General features: G+C 50.6%; 2 protein-coding genes and 1 long non-coding RNA gene across 3 annotated transcripts; 2 read left to right on the top strand and 1 right to left on the bottom strand.

Annotated features, from left to right (window-relative positions):
• Positions 1–340: 340 nt before the first annotated feature.
• Positions 341–5,793, top strand: DUSP1 (dual specificity phosphatase 1). The gene is made up of 4 exons (XM_002816204.6): positions 341–3,302; positions 3,587–3,732; positions 4,092–4,311; positions 4,754–5,793. Exons 1-4 carry the CDS (start codon positions 2,936–2,938, stop codon positions 5,122–5,124), a joined length of 1,104 nt encoding a protein of 367 aa, XP_002816250.1. The 5' UTR covers positions 341–2,935; the 3' UTR covers positions 5,125–5,793.
• Positions 5,794–6,237: 444 nt separating this feature from the next.
• LOC134761453 (uncharacterized) lies at positions 6,238–15,058 on the bottom strand. Its single transcript, XR_010140076.1, has 3 exons — positions 14,730–15,058; positions 8,610–8,711; positions 6,238–7,289 (listed from the first exon to the last, which is right to left on the bottom strand). It is a non-coding gene; the product is annotated as an uncharacterized LOC134761453 (long non-coding RNA).
• LOC100434883 (cyclin-Q-like) lies at positions 8,703–12,824 on the top strand. The gene has a single exon (XM_054556239.2). It carries the CDS (start codon positions 10,497–10,499, stop codon positions 11,349–11,351), a length of 855 nt encoding a protein of 284 aa, XP_054412214.2. The 5' UTR covers positions 8,703–10,496; the 3' UTR covers positions 11,352–12,824.
• Positions 15,059–16,989: the final 1,931 nt, after the last annotated feature.

Genomic DNA, 16,989 nt, shown 5'->3' with positions numbered 1-16,989 from the left:
GAAGCAGCATCTCCACTGCCTGGATTGGGGGCCTAGGTGGCTACACGTTTACCACTTGTCTCCGGGCAGGTGACCCACTGACCCCGAGCACTGTGTGTTAGTGGGTCTTAAAGAGGAGCTCTCCCTGAGTTGGGCCCCTGTCCACCGATGTCTCTCATAAGCAGATGGCTTGCAGTGACCTTCTACCTGGTTCTGAGGCAAGTCTCTGAAAGGCACAGGGGCATGATGATATATAAAGAACCATTCTGCTGGGAAGGGGAAACCCTAGAGATACAGTGAATCATACAGACCAGGGGTGAGGTAGGGCCTGGGTTCCCTAAACCCCCCATCTCTCACTTGGGCCTCAAACCATCTACAAAGTGGGCCAGTGTAGACGCACTGTACAGATGTGGGCTTGGAGGCTCAGTAGGGGTCGAGACTCACCTCTGACCATCCAGCAGCAAAATGACAGGGTTCAAGTCTACTCTCTGCACTCTTTCCAGCAAGGGAGGAGACAGAAAATCAGGAGAGGCCAGCAGACACCTGGCTCTAGGGCCAAACTGTGCCACTACTACTGTGATAATGGTATTAAAAAGTTTTCTTTCCTTTCTTTTTTTTTTTTGAGACAGAGTCTTGCTCTGTCACCAGGCTGGAGTGCAGTGGCATGATCCTGGCTCACTGCAACCTCCGCCTCCCGGGTTCAAGCCATTCTCTTGCCTCAGCCACTCGAGTAACTGGGATTACAGGCGCCCACCACCACGCCCAGCTAATTTTTGTATTTTTAGTAGAGACAGGGTTTCACCATGTTGGCCAGGATGGTCTCCATCTCCTGACCTCATGATCCGCCCCCCTCGGCCTCCCAAAGTGCTGGGATTACAGGTGTGAGCCACAGCGCCCAGCTCTTAAAAAAGTTTTCTTTTTGAAAAATTTCGGTAGGGGAAGGTATAATAAATGCTCTTGGTGAGAAAAAAAAAAATGGGACAAATCAAGTCGGTATGCAGTGAAAAGTCAGCAGCTGTAACATTCTATGATTCAACGCAAAAACTATGTTGAGTTCCTCAGCTGAATAAGTAGTATAAACAATTTCTTTTTCTTCTATCTCTCCATACAGGGAGGGTGTTGCTCTTATCTGAGAACCTCTTTGCTGTCCTTGACCAATGTTCAAATGAAGGTAGAAAACGCCCTTTTAAAAAAAAAGCACTCCATGCCCTGAACTTTTCTAGAAGAATCCAGGCAGAACATTTGCGCAGGCGAAAACACACAAGCTAAGCGAGGCAAATGCAGAAGTTGCCACTGGTGATACAGCTCGCACAGCGACGACACAGGGTGGCCAGCGAAATCCCCTCCCCCAGGAGGGGAGGAAACCGCAGAATGTTCCTGACTCGGCACCCGGACGGGTGGCGCAATGTTTATGTTTGTGTACCTAGCGCGTCGCGTCGCTGCAGCAGGCTCCGCTGTCCAGGGGGCCGTCACTGGGACTCAGGGCACGTATATCGCTGGGCGGGGCGGGGGTCTTCCCAAGCGTTGCGATCCAGGTTCTGGCAATCCGCCCAGAATGGCCCGGGATTGGATTTTGCTTTCGGCCTATAACGGCCGCGAGGACAAGGAGCGAGGGTTGTGGCCGGCTTCTGTTCCGGGTTGGAGACCCCCAGCCCAGCGCTTAGTGGGCGCTCACTCAGTATACTGCCTATTTGTATAATAAAGAAAGGGATGGAGAGGCTCGGTCTGGAGCCAAGCTGACCGAAACGTGTCGGGCGGCCCCTGGGGGGCGCCGTCGAGTCGCGCTGCGGGTCGCCCCTCACCCCTCCAAACGCCAAACCCTGGAATCCACTGCGGGGCCTTGCGACCCCTCACCGGGATTTCAGCCCCCTGACTTGCCTCCCTTGGCTCCAAGTCTTCCCGGGGCCACAAGACTAGGAATAGCATTATTTCCCGGTGAGGGTTTGCTTGCTTACACTTTCATGGCAAATGTTGATATTTTAGAGCCACCTTAAAGAAAGTCTGGGAAACGGGAAAGCATTGCCCTGAACCTCTCCGCCCCAACTCGCTGGAGTCGGTCTTGGTAGGGACGACTTTTCTATCGGCAGAGTTGTTCATTTTTCTCTAAACTTCATCTTAGGCGCCTCTTTGCTGCCCCCACCCCAGTAGTGTGGTTCTGGGCAAGTCTGTCGCTTCGCCTGGGGAAGCTCAGTTTCCCCGCCTGTTAGTGATGAGGAAATGAGAGAACGGGGCACAAGAGTATGCAAAAGCACAGGAAGCCCCTTTCGGTTCAGGTCGGCGGCCGAGGGGCACGGGGAAGGGGGACTCGAGGAGGGAGAGAGGGAGGAGCGGCGAGGCCAAGGCAGGTGGCACGTCGCCCGTTCTCCCGGCCGCTCGCATCCCGGAGGTCAGCCTCAGCTGGCAGCGAGCCCTCCTCCTCCCCGCTGGGCCTGGAGCGCGGCGCGGGCCCGGTCCCTGGGGACGCGCCAAGAGCAGGTCGGACAGCAGCGCGGGGGCCGGGCCGCGAGCCAGCGCGCGGCGAGCGGACCCAGCTCCGAGGCTGATGACGTCTTCCCCTCTGGCTCGGCGGCGCCTGGCCTGGCAGGGCGGGTGACGTCACCGCCCCGTCACGTGATCGCCATTCAAACAAACACCCCCCTCCCCCTGAGCGCGGGTCTGGCCCGCCCCGTCCCCGAAAGGCCGCATATAAACGCGCTCCCCGGGCCAGGTTCGTTGCGAAGGACATTTGGGCTGTGTGTGGACGCGGGTCGGAGGGGCAGTCGGGGAAACCGCGAAGAAGCCGAGGAGCCCGGAGCCCCGCGTGACGCTCCTCTCTCAGTCCAAAAGCGGCTTTTGGTTCGGCGCAGAGAGACCCGGGGGTCTAGCTTTTCCTCGAAAAGCGCCGCCCTGCCCTTGGCCCCGAGGACAGACAAAGAGCACCGCAGGGCCGATCACGCTGGGGGCGCTGAGGCCGGCCATGGTCATGGAAGTGGGCACCCTGGACGCTGGAGGCCTGCGGGCGCTGCTGGGGGAGCGAGCGGCGCAATGCCTGCTGCTGGACTGCCGCTCTTTCTTCGCTTTCAACGCCGGCCACATCGCCGGCTCTGTCAACGTGCGCTTCAGCACCATCGTGCGGCGCCGGGCCAAGGGCGCCATGGGCCTGGAGCACATCGTGCCCAACGCCGAGCTGCGCGGCCGCCTGCTGGCCGGCGCCTACCACGCCGTGGTGTTGCTGGACGAGCGCAGCGCCGCCCTGGACGGCGCCAAGCGCGACGGCACCCTGGCCCTGGCGGCCGGCGCGCTCTGCCGCGAGGCGCGCGCGGCGCAAGTCTTCTTCCTCAAAGGTACGCCCTCGGGGAAGCTCGGGGCGGGCCGCACACCCCTGAGGTTTTGCCCGGTACCCCTGGCTCTCGGCTCCCGGAGGGTCGCCCCACCTGCAGCGCGTGGGCGCTGGAGTACATTTATCTCTGGAACTTGTCATTGGCTTTGTTTGGCTGTGGGAACAAAGACTTGCCTGGGCCTTTCCGATGTAAACTTCCAGCCCTTGGTGGGTGGGGGAGTTGTATGAAGGTGCCCTGCCCCGGCGTCTCTAATGGGAAAAAAAAAAAAAATGTCTTTGTATTCCCAGGAGGATACGAAGCGTTTTCGGCTTCCTGCCCGGAGCTGTGCAGCAAACAGTCGACCCCCATGGGGCTCAGCCTTCCCCTGAGTACTAGCGTCCCTGACAGCGCGGAATCTGGGTGCAGTTCCTGCAGTACCCCACTCTACGATCAGGTTAGTAGGTGTCCCTGCCACAGGGGAGAAGAACTGGCAAAGGCATGGAAGAGTAGTGCCAGGGAGAATATAGAAAGTGACCTGCAGCATTATTTATAACGGAGGGGACACAGGGATATGATTTATTCCACATTTAAGTGGTCTGATGGAGTCGAGTCTAATTGTAGGCTCTACAGAAATGAACTTGCTGGTCCTGCCCAGGCAAATGGGCTTATTCCCTATTTATTTATCCTCCAGCAACAGAACTGAGTTCACTCGGCATCTGAAATTGATTTTTCCAGCAGAAAGTTTTCGTGGGTATGGGCACTGGCCTTGGCTTTGAGCAAGCTTGATGAATGTTGGATATTTCTGGATTTCAGGGTGGCCCGGTGGAAATCCTGCCCTTTCTGTACCTGGGCAGTGCCTATCACGCTTCCCGCAAGGACATGCTGGATGCCTTGGGCATCACTGCCTTGATCAACGTCTCAGCCAATTGTCCCAACCATTTTGAGGGTCACTACCAGTACAAGAGCATCCCTGTGGAGGACAACCACAAGGCAGACATCAGCTCCTGGTTCAACGAGGCCATTGACTTCATAGGTAAATGGAACGGATGCCTGGGGCTTTTCTGCCTCTCTCTTCTCATTTTAGCCCCTAAGCCCAACCTCTGTGGCAAGAGCTTGAAGTCTTCTGAGCCTTCTTCCACACATTCAGTATCAGTCTGGTGTGGGCAACATTCCTGTAAAATATGAATTTGATTTGATGTCCCACTTTACAGATTTGCAAACTGGAGCTCACAAAGTTGAATTGACTGGTCTGAGATCTATCTGCTAAGTGGAAATCCCCAGTCTGAGTTTAAATCCTGTGCCATCCTTTGCACAGTGCCCACGTTGCCTCCATGAACAGTATCCATGTGATGGCATGTGGTGATGTTGACCATTTCTAGACAAGACACACATGACCTTTCTCAGATACACTGTACCTGGGCTTGGGGTGGTTCTCCTGAGCTCTCAAGTAACCAGCCGCTCCTTTTGTTTTCCAGACTCCATCAAGAATGCTGGAGGAAGGGTGTTTGTCCACTGCCAGGCAGGCATTTCCCGGTCAGCCACCATCTGCCTTGCTTACCTCATGAGGACTAACCGAGTCAAGCTGGACGAGGCCTTTGAGTTTGTGAAGCAGAGGCGAAGCATCATCTCTCCCAACTTCAGCTTCATGGGCCAGCTGCTGCAGTTTGAGTCCCAGGTGCTGGCCCCGCACTGCTCGGCAGAGGCTGGGAGCCCTGCCATGGCTGTGCTCGACCGAGGCACCTCCACCACCACCGTGTTCAACTTCCCCGTCTCCATCCCTGTCCACTCCACGAACAGTGCGCTGAGCTACCTTCAGAGCCCCATTACGACCTCTCCCAGCTGCTGAAAGGCCACGGGAGGTGAGGCTCTTCACATCCCACTGGGACTTCAGGCTCCTTGAGAGGAGAAATGCAATAACTCTGGGAGGGGCTCAAGAGGGCTGGTCCTTATTTATTTAACTTCACCCGAGTTCCACTGGGTTCCTAAGCAGTCATGGTGATGACTTAGCGTCAAGACATCTGCTGAACTCAGCACATTCGGGACCAATATATAGTGGGTACATCAAGTCCATCTGACAAAATGGGGCAGAAGAGAAAGGACTCGGTGTGTGAGCTGGTTTCTTTTTGCTCACCCCTGTTTTTTGTAGAATCTCTTCATGCTTGACATACCTACCAGTATTATCATTCCCGACGACACATATACATATGAGAATATACCTTATTTATTTTTGTGTAGGTGTCTGCCTTCACAAATGTCATTGTCTACTCCTAGAAGAACCAAATACCTCAATTTTTGTTTTTGAGTACTGTACTATCCTGTAAATATATCGTAAGCAGGTTTGTTTTCAGCACTGATGGAAAATACCAGTGTTGGGTTTTTTTTTAGTTGCCAACAGTTGTATGTTTGCTGATTATTTATGACCTGAAATAATATATTTCTTCTTCTAAGAAGACATTTTGTTACATAAGGATGACTTTTTTATACAATGGAATAAATTATGGCATTTCTATTGAAATTTCAATGCTTTTATTTCTTTGGCAACCACACCCAATCCCTCTCCCACTAGTGAACTAGGGAAGAATTTCAAGGGCCTGCAGAATGTGTCGAGATGTGATCCCATGCCCTGTGGTGGCCCGTTGGTCCCATGAAATGGCTGGGTTGCAAGAGAGGAAGACAAGTGAGTATCATGCAACACCAGACGCTACAGCTGAACTCTTAGTATTGGATCAGTGTGTCTACCCCTGTCCATTTTCGCAGCTCTGTAACCTACCATGTCACCCAGGATGCCAAGGTGTCCCCAGAGCCAAAGCTAGGAGGAAATAGCCACTTGCCTGGATTGCCTTCTTCATTTAATACCCTCCTCAGGTTAATATAAAAAGTCGCCTTCCCATCTCTGAGCTGTGCTGGAGTTATGAGGAGACATTTTTCCAAACACATGACATAAGGCAGGTGTGTGCTACCTGCCCCCAGAGAAACTCAGCAAGGCCTTTTGCAAATGAGATGCTGAGACCCAGCATGGCTAAGTGGCAGAAATAGGAGAATTGGAATCTACATCTGTTTCGGACTTTCACTTGCTCATCTCATGGCTTTTTTTTTTTTTTAGACGGAGTCTCCCTCTGTCGCCCAGGCTGGAGTGCACTGGCGTGAGCTCGGCTCACTGCAACCTCCGCCTGCCAGGTTCAAGCCATTCTCCTGCCTCAGCTTCCTAAGTAGCTGGGATTACAGGTGCACATCACCATGCCCAGCTAATTTTTGTATTTTTAGTAGACACGGGGTTTCACCATGTTGGCCAGGCTGGTCTCGAACTCCTGACCTATCTTTTTGCTTTTAAAAAGGCTTTTGTTTTTGTGAAAATTTAAATACATTGGCAAAAAAAAAAAAAAAAAATCCAAGCATTATAAGCAAATACCATGTAAAGAAATCACCTGCAACAGCCCATCCCCAACCTGACCATTGCTAACATTGTGGAGGACATGCACGCTGGCGTTTCTGCATATAGACATGGCATTTTTGGTAGTTGCCTCCTTCAGGTCACCTGCTGCTCTGATTTCATCATTTTGTTGACAATAAGCAGTTAAACCTGACTTGTTCTAGGATAATATTCTGAATTTGTACTCCTTTGCCAAGCAGGCAAAAAACAGAAGAGATGTAATTGCTACCAATACATAATCCAGTCTATAATGTTGTGTTAAGAAACAGCGAAGCTCTTGGATTACTGGCCCCTTAGCTCCCCACCCCACTCTTTGTTTCTGGGCAAAGTGCTATGGGAAGCAGAAAAGGAAATATCCCATTCGCCTTATCCAGGAGCACCCTGTGCTATGGTTCTGCTCCTGTCCTGTTGTTCAAGGTCTTTACACAGAGTAAGTGTCCTTGACTTTGCCCCTCTGGCTCACTGTCTGCCACTTGACTCCCAGGGTCTGAAAGATCTGTGTGTTCTAAGTTCTAAGAACTTACCCTGGGCTGGCAAGCTCATTTCCTCAGCTGGGTTTCGGATTACAAGTATGTTCATGCCTATCAAAACAAATCGTACCCAGTGTTTTTATCAAAGCCTAGAAATTTACTATTGTAAATATCTCTCTCCGTGGAAATGTACCAGCGACATTGAGTCTGTGACAGATGCCATGGCTGACTTCCCCGTGGGCTAGGGCCTTCACTTTCTGCTTGGCAGGCACTGGCTGAACCAAAATTAATCTCCAGTGTGATCCACGCAGTGGAAAAATACAGCGGCTGCCTAAGGGAGCCGCCAGTGAAAACAAGTCACTCACTTCTCCCGGCTCAAGCCACTCTGCCTCATGCCAGCCCTGAGAGCCAGGGATGATAACCCCCGATCCCCATGTACCGGAGTCACTGTGTTCAGACCCTCCGGAAAATCTCATATTTGGCCTCAGACTGCTTTCCTTGGGAAAAAATTAATACCTTGTGATGAAAGATACTTAAAGTCTATTAATGTGTTTTTTTCCCAGGAAGAGATTGAAATAAGACTTTTAATACTGATAATGTGGCAATGATGGTTGCCAGTTTTAGAGTGAGCACTGTGTACCAGGTACTGCTAAGGTTAAGTAACCTTTAACAGCAATACCCATTTTACAGAGGACAAAACTGAGGCTCGCTTGTGAGAAAGACATGGGCTGATGAATGTAAAGTGCCTGGCACACAGTGGGCCATGGAGAAAGTTTCCGTCCCCTTGTCTCTGTCCTAATGGCTTCTGGCAGTTCTCCTGGCTCAGTTTTCCCACCCCGTAAAATGACCAATTTGCACTGGATCTGAGTACTGTTCTTCCCATCTCTCTAATTCTGGGATGTAGAAAATGCATCAATGCATACTTTATGCTTTTCTGTGGTTTCCAGGCACCCATTATTTCATTATAATACCTCTAACACTCCCCCTCCCCCATCTCCACCGCATCCTCTCCTTTCCTTGGAATTTTGCAAATCGTAGCTAATTTGCTTTGGACTTGCAGCCTCTGGCGTCCCTTTCCCTCCCTCCCTTGGCCCGTCAGAGGATGACATCATTGTGTGTACACCTTTAAGATTATATAAATCTGTGATCCTACAGTGGCCTCTATCCCCATGGTAACGCGGAGGAGTTTCCCTTTTGTGAGGAAAGCTGTCATGTCACTTCCTGCTGCTGACAAATCAGTTTAGGAGATTAAAATAAAGGGGGGCGGGGTGCCTCTGAGAAGTGCTGGCTGCGGTGGTTTCTGGTTGCCATACACAGAGGCAAACAATGCCGCTGCGGCCCCGCCCCGCGCCCCCCGGGTGGATCCAGGTCATCTCGGGCTGTTTTTCTCTGCAGGTTGCTTTCTGGAGAGCAGGTGGGAGGGCTGCTCACCTCTTTTCCAGAGCTCTGCGGGGTGAGCCTGTTTGAGAACAGCCTGTAGGTGCAGACCAGCAGCCCTGCTCCCCTCTGCCCGCCGAGGAGGTGTCTTCCACCCTGTGGAGAACAAAGGGTGTGCTCTCTGCTAGCGCCACAGTGGACAAAACTGTGCCCTGCCGAGGAAGATAAGCTCATAGCCACCTTTTCCTTGACTGTAGCTTTTAAAGCTAGGCAGAAGGCCCACACATTCATTCACTCATTCATTCATTCATTCACTCATTCATTCATTCACTCATTCATGTGTTCAACAAATATTGATAAGTATAGTCTCAGGGGATACTTAGGTGCAAGACAAAATTCCTACTTATAAGTAGCTAAAATTACTTTTGCTATTTTCGCTAAACAGCAAAAGTAATTTTACTTTGTCACTTGCCATCTCATGGCAGTATATATGGGGGGGGTTATAGAAATAAGATAATCACAAAATAAGATAAGGATGAAGGCTATGAAGGCAGGATAAACTAAGACCTGAATGATATAACCCAGTGGCCCATTTGAGAGGTGAACTGGAAAGAGGGCTCCAAGGCCAGGAGAGCAGCAAAGACCTGAGGTTTGAGAGGTATGTTTGTGGACTAGTGGATACAGCGTGTGATTTGGAGTTGGCTAGACCTGTGTTCAAGTCCTGACTCTGCCACCTGTTAGTGGTGTGTAAGCTATCAAACTCTCTTTTTTTTTTTTTTTTTTGAGATGGAGTCTTGCTCTCCTGCTAGGCTGGAGTGCAGTGGCGCAATCTCAGCTCACTGCAACCTCCGACTCCCTGGTTCAAGCAATTCTCCTGACTCAGCCTCCTGAGTAGCTGGGATTACAGGCACACGCCACCAAGCCCAGCTAATTTTTGTATTTTTAGTAGAGACAGGGTTTCACCAGGTTGGCCAGGATGGTCTCAATCTCCTGACCTTGTGATCCACCCGCCTGGGCCTCCCAAAGTACTAGGATTACAGGCATGAGCCACGGCGCCCGGCCTGCTATCAAACTCTTTAACCTCAGTTTTCCCAATCTGTAATATGGCCCAGTAATATCATTCTCTTGTGACTCAGCTGCTCTCCATTCTGTCCCTCAAGCAGGAGCGCCCCTCCTGAGTGTCGCAAACAAAAACAAAAGTGGGCTGCCTCGCCAAAGTGACATCCTGGGCCTGCATCAGACAATGCTTTTCTCTGGGCCATCAGAGCTTTGGAGAAGTGGCCTCTGTTCTGAGCCCATCTAGCCCTGCTCCACTAACCTGGGGCAAGCTGCTTCCCCTTTCGGGGCCTCAGTTCCCTCATGTGTAAGAAGAACCTGCAGTGAACCTCATCTATTCTCCTCTCCCACCCATCTGCCAGTGCTAAGTCCCTTCCATACCCAAACTTGGGAGGGTCCTGGAATCCCCAGGGTTCCTGAAGGCTGGTTCAGGGAGACAAAGTGGGGAGGAAATAGACACTTTCTGAGAAGAGGCAGTGAGGGATCCTGGACCTTCAGAAGGTCGGTTGGTGTTATGGAGATGTGACTGGTTCTTGCAGGGATGGGTTCCCCTACAAGGGCCTGTGGGGGCACTGCATACCTCTGACCCCTGGGCCCTCCTTCCCTGCCAGCCTGCACAGTCCTCTGCAGTGGAGCACACTGCAAAGATGGGATTTAAAAGTTTCACCAAGATCGACACCAATCATTCACTCATTCAATAAACATATTTTAAGTACCCATGGTTTGTAAAACACTCAGTAGATGTGAAAATCATACCACCAAAGGAAATTTTGAGATTCTGTTCCAAATACCTGGTCCAACTAGTGTCTGTATGACTTTGAGTGGATTATTTCTCCTCTCAAACCCTCAGTTTTGACATCTCTAAAAAGGGAGTTAGACCCTCGGATGCGGGCCCTGCGGGGCGGGGCGGGGCGGAGGAGCGGCGAGCACCCTCCTCTCTGCCGGCCTCTGCGCGCCGGGCCGCCTCTCCTTCCGCCGGGGCCGCGGGGCCTCATGGAAGCCCCGGAGGGCGGCGGAGGGGGTCCTGCAGCGCGGGGCCCCGAGAGGCAGCCGGCGCCCGAAGCCAGGGTGCACTTCCGAGTGGTGAGTTTCATCATGGAGGCAGGTGTCAAGCTAGGGATGAGGTCCATTCCCATTGCCACTGCTTGCACCATTTACCATAAGTTCTTTTGCGATACCAACCTGGACGCCTATGATCCTTACCTGATTGCTGTGTCTTCCATTTACTTGGCCGGCAAAGTGGAAGAGCAGCACCTGCGGACTCGTGACATCATCAGTGTGTCCAACAGGTACTTTAACCCAAGCGGTGAGCCCCTGGAATTGGACTCCCGCTTCTGGAAGCTCCGGGACAGCATTGTGCAGTGTGAGCTTCTCATGCTGAGAGCTCTGCGCTTCCAGGTCTCCTTCCAGCATCCACACAAGCACCTGCTCCACTACCTGGTTTCCCTCAAGAACTGGCTGAACCGCCACAGCTGGCAGCGGACCCCGGTTGCCGTCACTGCCTGGGCCCTGCTGCGGGACAGCTACCACGGGGGTCTGTGCCTCCGCTTCCAGGCCCAGCGCATCGCGGTGGCGGTGCTCTACCTGGCCCTGCAGGTCTACGGAGTTGAGGTGCCCGCCGAGGTTGAGGCTGAGAAGCCGTGGTGGCAGGTGTTTGGTGACGACCTTACCAAGCCGATCATTGATAATATTGTGTCTGATCTCATTCAGATTTACACCATGGACACAGAGATCCCCTAAGGTCCTGGCCCAGGCCTGCCCAAAGAGAAGCCCAGGATGGTCGGCTGCCTGGGGACATTGCCACCACGTCGCCATGACGGCTGGTCCCCAGAGGACCAGCTGGGAGGACTGGTTGTGCTGCTGGAGAAGGGCTGGAGAAGGCGATGGCATGTTGCCGCTTTGACAGTCCCTAGCAGTCGCGGTCCAGGTGGATGGGAGCCGCGCCTCCAGCCGGCAGGCCGGGAGTGCACTGTGCGCAGCTGACCCAAGGCAGCCACATCTGCTTTTGTCCTTTGAGAGGGCTCTGACTACAATAGAGGCATGACATCAATGAAAGGAAAATCATGAAATCGATGAGACTGAATCCCTAGGGATTTTTTAAAAGCCAGATCTATAGCGAGAATGAATGTGCAACACGGCTGAAATCTATTTTGTGTAATAAAAGGTGATGCAAGTCAAAAAAAATAAAATAAAAAGGGAGTTAAAGTATTTGCTTCATGGCCAGGTGCGGTGGCTCACACCTGTTAATCTCAGCACTTCTGGAGGCTGAGGCAGGCGGATCACCTGAGGTCAGGAGTTCGAGACCAGCCCGACCAACATGGTGAAACCCTGTCTCTACCAAAAATACAAAATTAGCCAGGCATGGTGGCTCATGCCTGTAATCCCAGCTACTTGGGAGGCTGAGGCAGGAGAAACGCCTAAACCTGGGAGGCGGAGGTTGCAGTGAGCCGAGATTGCGCCATTACACTCCAGCCTGGGCAACAAGAGTGAAACTCCATCTCAAAAAAAAAAAGTATTTGCTTCACATGGTAGCTGTCAAGATGAAATGAAATAGTATATATAAAATGTTTTGCACAGTACCTGACACATAGTAAACAATAAATGCTAGCTATTTTAACCATCATTGTCATTATCTTCATCATTATAAGGGAAATTTGAAAAAAGGAAACAAACTCATATCTTTAGCCTAGACCTGTCCCCTAACTGCAGACTTGAATAACCATTAGCTTCCTTGACATTTCCATTTGTTTGTCAAATAGACTTCCAAATTTGGCAATTCGAAAAACAAACTTTTGAGTCACCCAAAACCAGCTCCTTCTGCAGTCTTCCCACCTTTGTTAATAGCAACTTCATTTTTCCATTAGTTCAGGTCAAAAACTTTGGAGACACCCTTGACTCCTCCCTTTCCCTCCTAACCTATATTTAATTCAATGGCAAATTGAGACAGGTCCACTTTCAAACACATCCATTTCCCAAACGTATCACTTCTCATCATTTCCAAAACTACTTCTCTGAGCTAGGCATGGTGACTCATGCCTGTAACCCTAGCACTTTAGGAGGCCGTGGCAGGAGGATCACTTGATGCCAGGAGTTTGAGACCAAACCTACCTCTCCGGTCCAGCCACCATTATATCTTGCCTACGTACTGCAGCCTCCAAGCTGGCTTTCTTGCCTCAGCACAGCCCCTCTATGTCTATTCTCAACCAGCAGGCAAAGCTTCCTTTTAGTGTTGTGTTTAGGGCATTAGCTTCTGAGAATAAATTCTAGTTTCTAATTCCCTACAAATGTTTTTATCTTCAATACTGAAGAATTTTTTTTTTTTTTTTTTTTTTTTTTTTTTTTTTTTTAGATGGAGTCTCGCTCTGTCACCCAGGCTGGAGTGCAGTGGTGTGATCTTGGCTCACTGCAACCTCCACCCCACTGGGTTCAAGCGATTCTCCTGCCTCAGCCTCCTGAGTAGCTGGGATTACAGGTGTCTGCCACCCTGCCTGGCTAATTTTTGTATTTTTAGTAGAGACAGGGTTTCACCATGTTGGCCAGGGTGGTCTCGAACTCCTGACCTCAGGTGATCTACCTGCCTCGGCCTCCTAAAGTGTTGGGATTACAGGCGTGAGCCACCGTGCCCGGCCTCATTATTGAATAATTTTTCCTGGGTAAAGAATTCAAGTTTTGACCTTATTTAATCACTTTGAAGATACAATCCATTGTCTTCTGACTTGTTACGTCTGCTGAGAAGTCAGCTAACTGCCTTGTTGTCCCTCTGAGGGTGATCTGTCTTTTTTTTCTGCTTCAGGAATTTCTCTTTGTTTTTGATTTTTAGCAGTTTTATTTATAATATGCCTATAGTTTTTTTTTTCCTGTTTATATTGCTTGTGATTCATGGGGTTTTTGAATCTGTGGTTTAATGCCTTTCATTTGCCTTGGATAATTCTCAGTTCTTATTTCTCCATTTATATACTTTAGCATATTAAACAGAATTAATGTGTGTAACCAATAACTATCTGGATCCTTGTGTTTATTTCTGTTGCCTATTTTTTCTCTTGATTTTTGATTATGTTTCATTTTCTCATATTTTTGGTTGTCAGGCATTGTATATGAAAAATTTTAGAGATCATTTGAAGCTTAAGATAATGTTATTTTCCATTTGTAGGAGGTGTCTAGGGGTGTTAGGAACCCCACATCACCTTAATCCAAGCAGAGATTGAGATGGGTTGAGATGACTTGAAGCTGGGCTTTAGATCCTGTTATGACTGGTTCATTCTTAGTCCAAGGGTGCATCCCTTTGGAGTTTCAACTAAAAGCTTGGTGGATCTACCAGACCCACCAGCCTGGATTTTTTTTTTTTTTTTGGGTAATACTCCCAAAAGCATAGGGGTGTGCCAGGATCTCCCTTGGTGTGCCCTGAGCTTTAACTTTCATCCCATTAGAACCATGAGTCTTTTAAAAGTTCCACTCAACTTCTTAGCCTTTGGTCCTTTTATTTCAGAATTGGCAGATACCCTTTGGGGAAAAGAGGCCCCAAGGGCTCTGTTCATCCCTCTGACCAACCTTCCTTCCTTCTTTCCTTCCTTACCTTTCCTCCCTCCCTCCCTGCTTGCTTGCCCTTTCTTTTTCTTTCTTTCTTTCTTTCCTTCCTTCCTTCCTTCCTTCCTTCCTTCTTTCTTTCTTTCTTTCTCTTTCTCTCTTTCTCTCTTTCTCTCTTTCTCTCTTTCTTTCTTTCTTTCTCTTGAGGCACAATTTCACTCTTGTTGCCCAGGCTACAGTGCAATGGCGTGATCTCAGCTCACTGCAACCTCCACCTCCTGGGTGCAAGCCATTCTCCTGTTTCAGCCTCCCGAGTAGCTAGGACTACAGGCATGCACCACCGCGCCCGGCTAATTTTGTATTTTTAGTACAGACAGGGTTTCTCCATGTTAGTCAGGCTGGTTTTGAACTCCTGAACTCAGGTGATTCACCTGCCTTGGCCTCCCAATGTGCTGGGATTACAGGTGTGAGCTACTGCGCCCAGCTCATCTCTCTGACTTTTCTTTTCCCAGGTCTTGGTCCCAAAGCTCCTCACTGCCTTTTAGTGTCATAATGCCTTTAAACGAAAATATGTTAATATTTTGTCCAACTTACCTTGTCCTCACCAGTAGAATTGTTCTGAATTCCATGCTCTGCCATGACTAGAAGGGAGTCAGGCTTTTAAAAATCCAGAGGGGAAACTTTTAGCATATCAGATAATTTTTCTCCTCTATTCAAACCCTCTCGTGGCTCCCATCTCACTCAGGCTAAAAGACACATCCCAACAAAGGCTACAAGACCTCATACTATCTTGCTGCACTTCTCTGACCGCATCTTTGCCACTCTTCTCCCTCATTCATCTCTTCTAGCCAGCCCGGCCTCATTGCTTTATCTAGCACTGGCAACGTTCACTCCTGCACTGGGCCCCATGCTCTTCTTTCTGCCTGGACCTTGGCCATCCTGCCCTTAGAACAGTGCCTGGCGTGCAGGGAAGTGCTCAATGAATGTGATGGATAAGTGAAAGATCTTTGCAGGCTGCGGACGATTCCCTTCCCTCCTGGGTGGGTCCTGGGCCCAAGCTAGGGGGAAGTGATTCTTTGCTGCTCGACCAGCCTCTTTCCCTTCCTCATGAAGCAGTTTCCCTTGGAGACCTTCCCATAACACACAGTGGTGTGCAGATGAAATAAAGTGTGTGAGAGCACTTTGTAAGCAGGAAGCCACACGAGGGTCCTGGGTATTCAAGACCGGGGCCATCCTGGGGCTCAGCTTCTGGGGTCAGGGTTTTGGGTCTAGAAAGATAACGGGAAAATCTACTTCGGGGACTCCACTCTGAGCCCTGTCCTCCTACCACTTCCCCCATATTTCCTCCCTCCCGTCCGAAGGAGAATTCCCCATGGCGTGTGTCTCCAACGAAGAGAAGAGGGCAGTGAGTGATTCATGGGGAAATCTGCAGGGCTGCTTGGGGCTTATGACTCACAGCTTCTCCTCCAATAGGAAGATTTGACATCCATGCTGAGTCTCCTGGAAATCTCTTTCGCCAAGGCCTCTAGTGACTGCTGGGGATTCTTCTCGGGACTCCCACAGAGCTCTCAACAGCCACCTTCCTGGCACTTGTCACTGTGTAGTTGTGTGTCTCCTGCCCAATAAATACATACGGAAAGGAAGAAGGAAGACAGGCAAGGATGGAGGGAGGCAGAGGAGAGGGTCTTGGCCTCCCTCACCTGACTGTGAGCCACCTGAGGGCAAGATCGTGCCTTTTTCATTTCTGTGTCCCCAGCCCCCACTGCAGGGCTAGGCACATTGTTGAGGAAGTGAATGGTTGAATACATGAAGGAACACTTTTTGGGCAAGGGACCTCCTTCTAGGATATGACCAGCCTGGAAAAGCCTCAAGGCAGTGGCAGGGTTTGGGGTCCTGCTGTGGGTGTTGCTAGGGAGGCTTTGGAAGACAGTTCTGGTGGAGACACATGCTCTAGCCCCCGCCCACAGTTCAGTCAGGGAACCAACCATACTGACCTCTTAGTAGTGCCGGGCCCTGCGTGGGAGGCTGGATGCACAGGGATGGGGGAGACACGGTTTCTGACCCCAGGCTCTCCTGGCAAGTGGTGGAGACTGATGCATTGGCCCATGATTTTGGCACAGTGATCTGGGGGCTGTAGGCGAGGTGCAGGCAGAGCAAGGGGTTGGAGAAATGCAGGGAGGAGTTGGCAGAGGAGAGAACAATACAGGAAGGCTTCCTGGAAGAGGTGACCTTTGAGCCCTAGAAGGCTGAGCACATGGCACAGGAAGGACTCCCATCTCAAGTGTTGAGGGATGACCTGATGCCAATTTATTGCTGTTCCATAGATTTTATAAGAGGAATAAAGGCCCCAGGACTTGTTCCAGGCCCAACCTTCTTCCCTAGAACTGAATTCCCAAGAGCCCGCATGAGGGTCCCTGCCCTTATCCTGCTATTTTACTCAAAAAGGATCAGAGCCCCGTGTCCCCTGCGGTGGGTGTTTCAGAGTGTGGGCACCGTGCTGCTCTGAAGCCAAGGAAATGACCAGCCGGGAAGAAGGACTGGAAAGCACTAGCCTGGCCGCTGGCCCCAGCTTCCCTCAATGTCATCATCGGATGAGCAGTTTAGGCTGTTCTCCCTTCATCATGAGCCAGAGGAAGGGTCTGTTGTAGGTTTCACTGGCCACTCTGCTTCGTCATATCCTTATCATCATCAATGACTTAACACCTTTTGAGCCATAGCCAAAGACTTCAGGCAGCAGCTTTGTGTTCTAGCCCCAAGTGTAGCATTTCCTTGCTGTGTGACTCTCAGCAAGTTACATCACCTCTCTGGGCTTCAGATTCCTACTTATCTGCTTTATTTTTTATTTTGAGACAGA

The sequence above is a fragment of the Pongo abelii genome, chromosome 4 (genome assembly GCF_028885655.2).
Source record: "Pongo abelii isolate AG06213 chromosome 4, NHGRI_mPonAbe1-v2.0_pri, whole genome shotgun sequence".
NCBI classification, from domain to species: Eukaryota; Metazoa; Chordata; class Mammalia; order Primates; family Hominidae; genus Pongo; species Pongo abelii.
The sequence above is the reverse complement of the archived record's forward strand: the minus strand, read 5'-3'. Positions and strand labels throughout refer to the sequence as shown.

What these genes read in the sequence shown, in the direction of transcription:
- DUSP1 (XM_002816204.6), top strand. Translation starts at nt 2,936, where the DNA reads ATGGTCATGGAAGTGGGCACCCTGGACGCTGGAGGCCTGCGGGCGCTG. An exon ending in GCAAGTCTTCTTCCTCAAAG is followed by an intron (nt 3,303 to 3,586) that starts GTACGCCCTCGG and finishes TTGTATTCCCAG; the next exon opens with GAGGATACGAAGCGTTTTCG. An exon ending in GTACCCCACTCTACGATCAG is followed by an intron (nt 3,733 to 4,091) that starts GTTAGTAGGTGT and finishes TCTGGATTTCAG; the next exon opens with GGTGGCCCGGTGGAAATCCT.
- LOC100434883 (XM_054556239.2), top strand. Translation starts at nt 10,497, where the DNA reads ATGCGGGCCCTGCGGGGCGGGGCGGGGCGGAGGAGCGGCGAGCACCCT.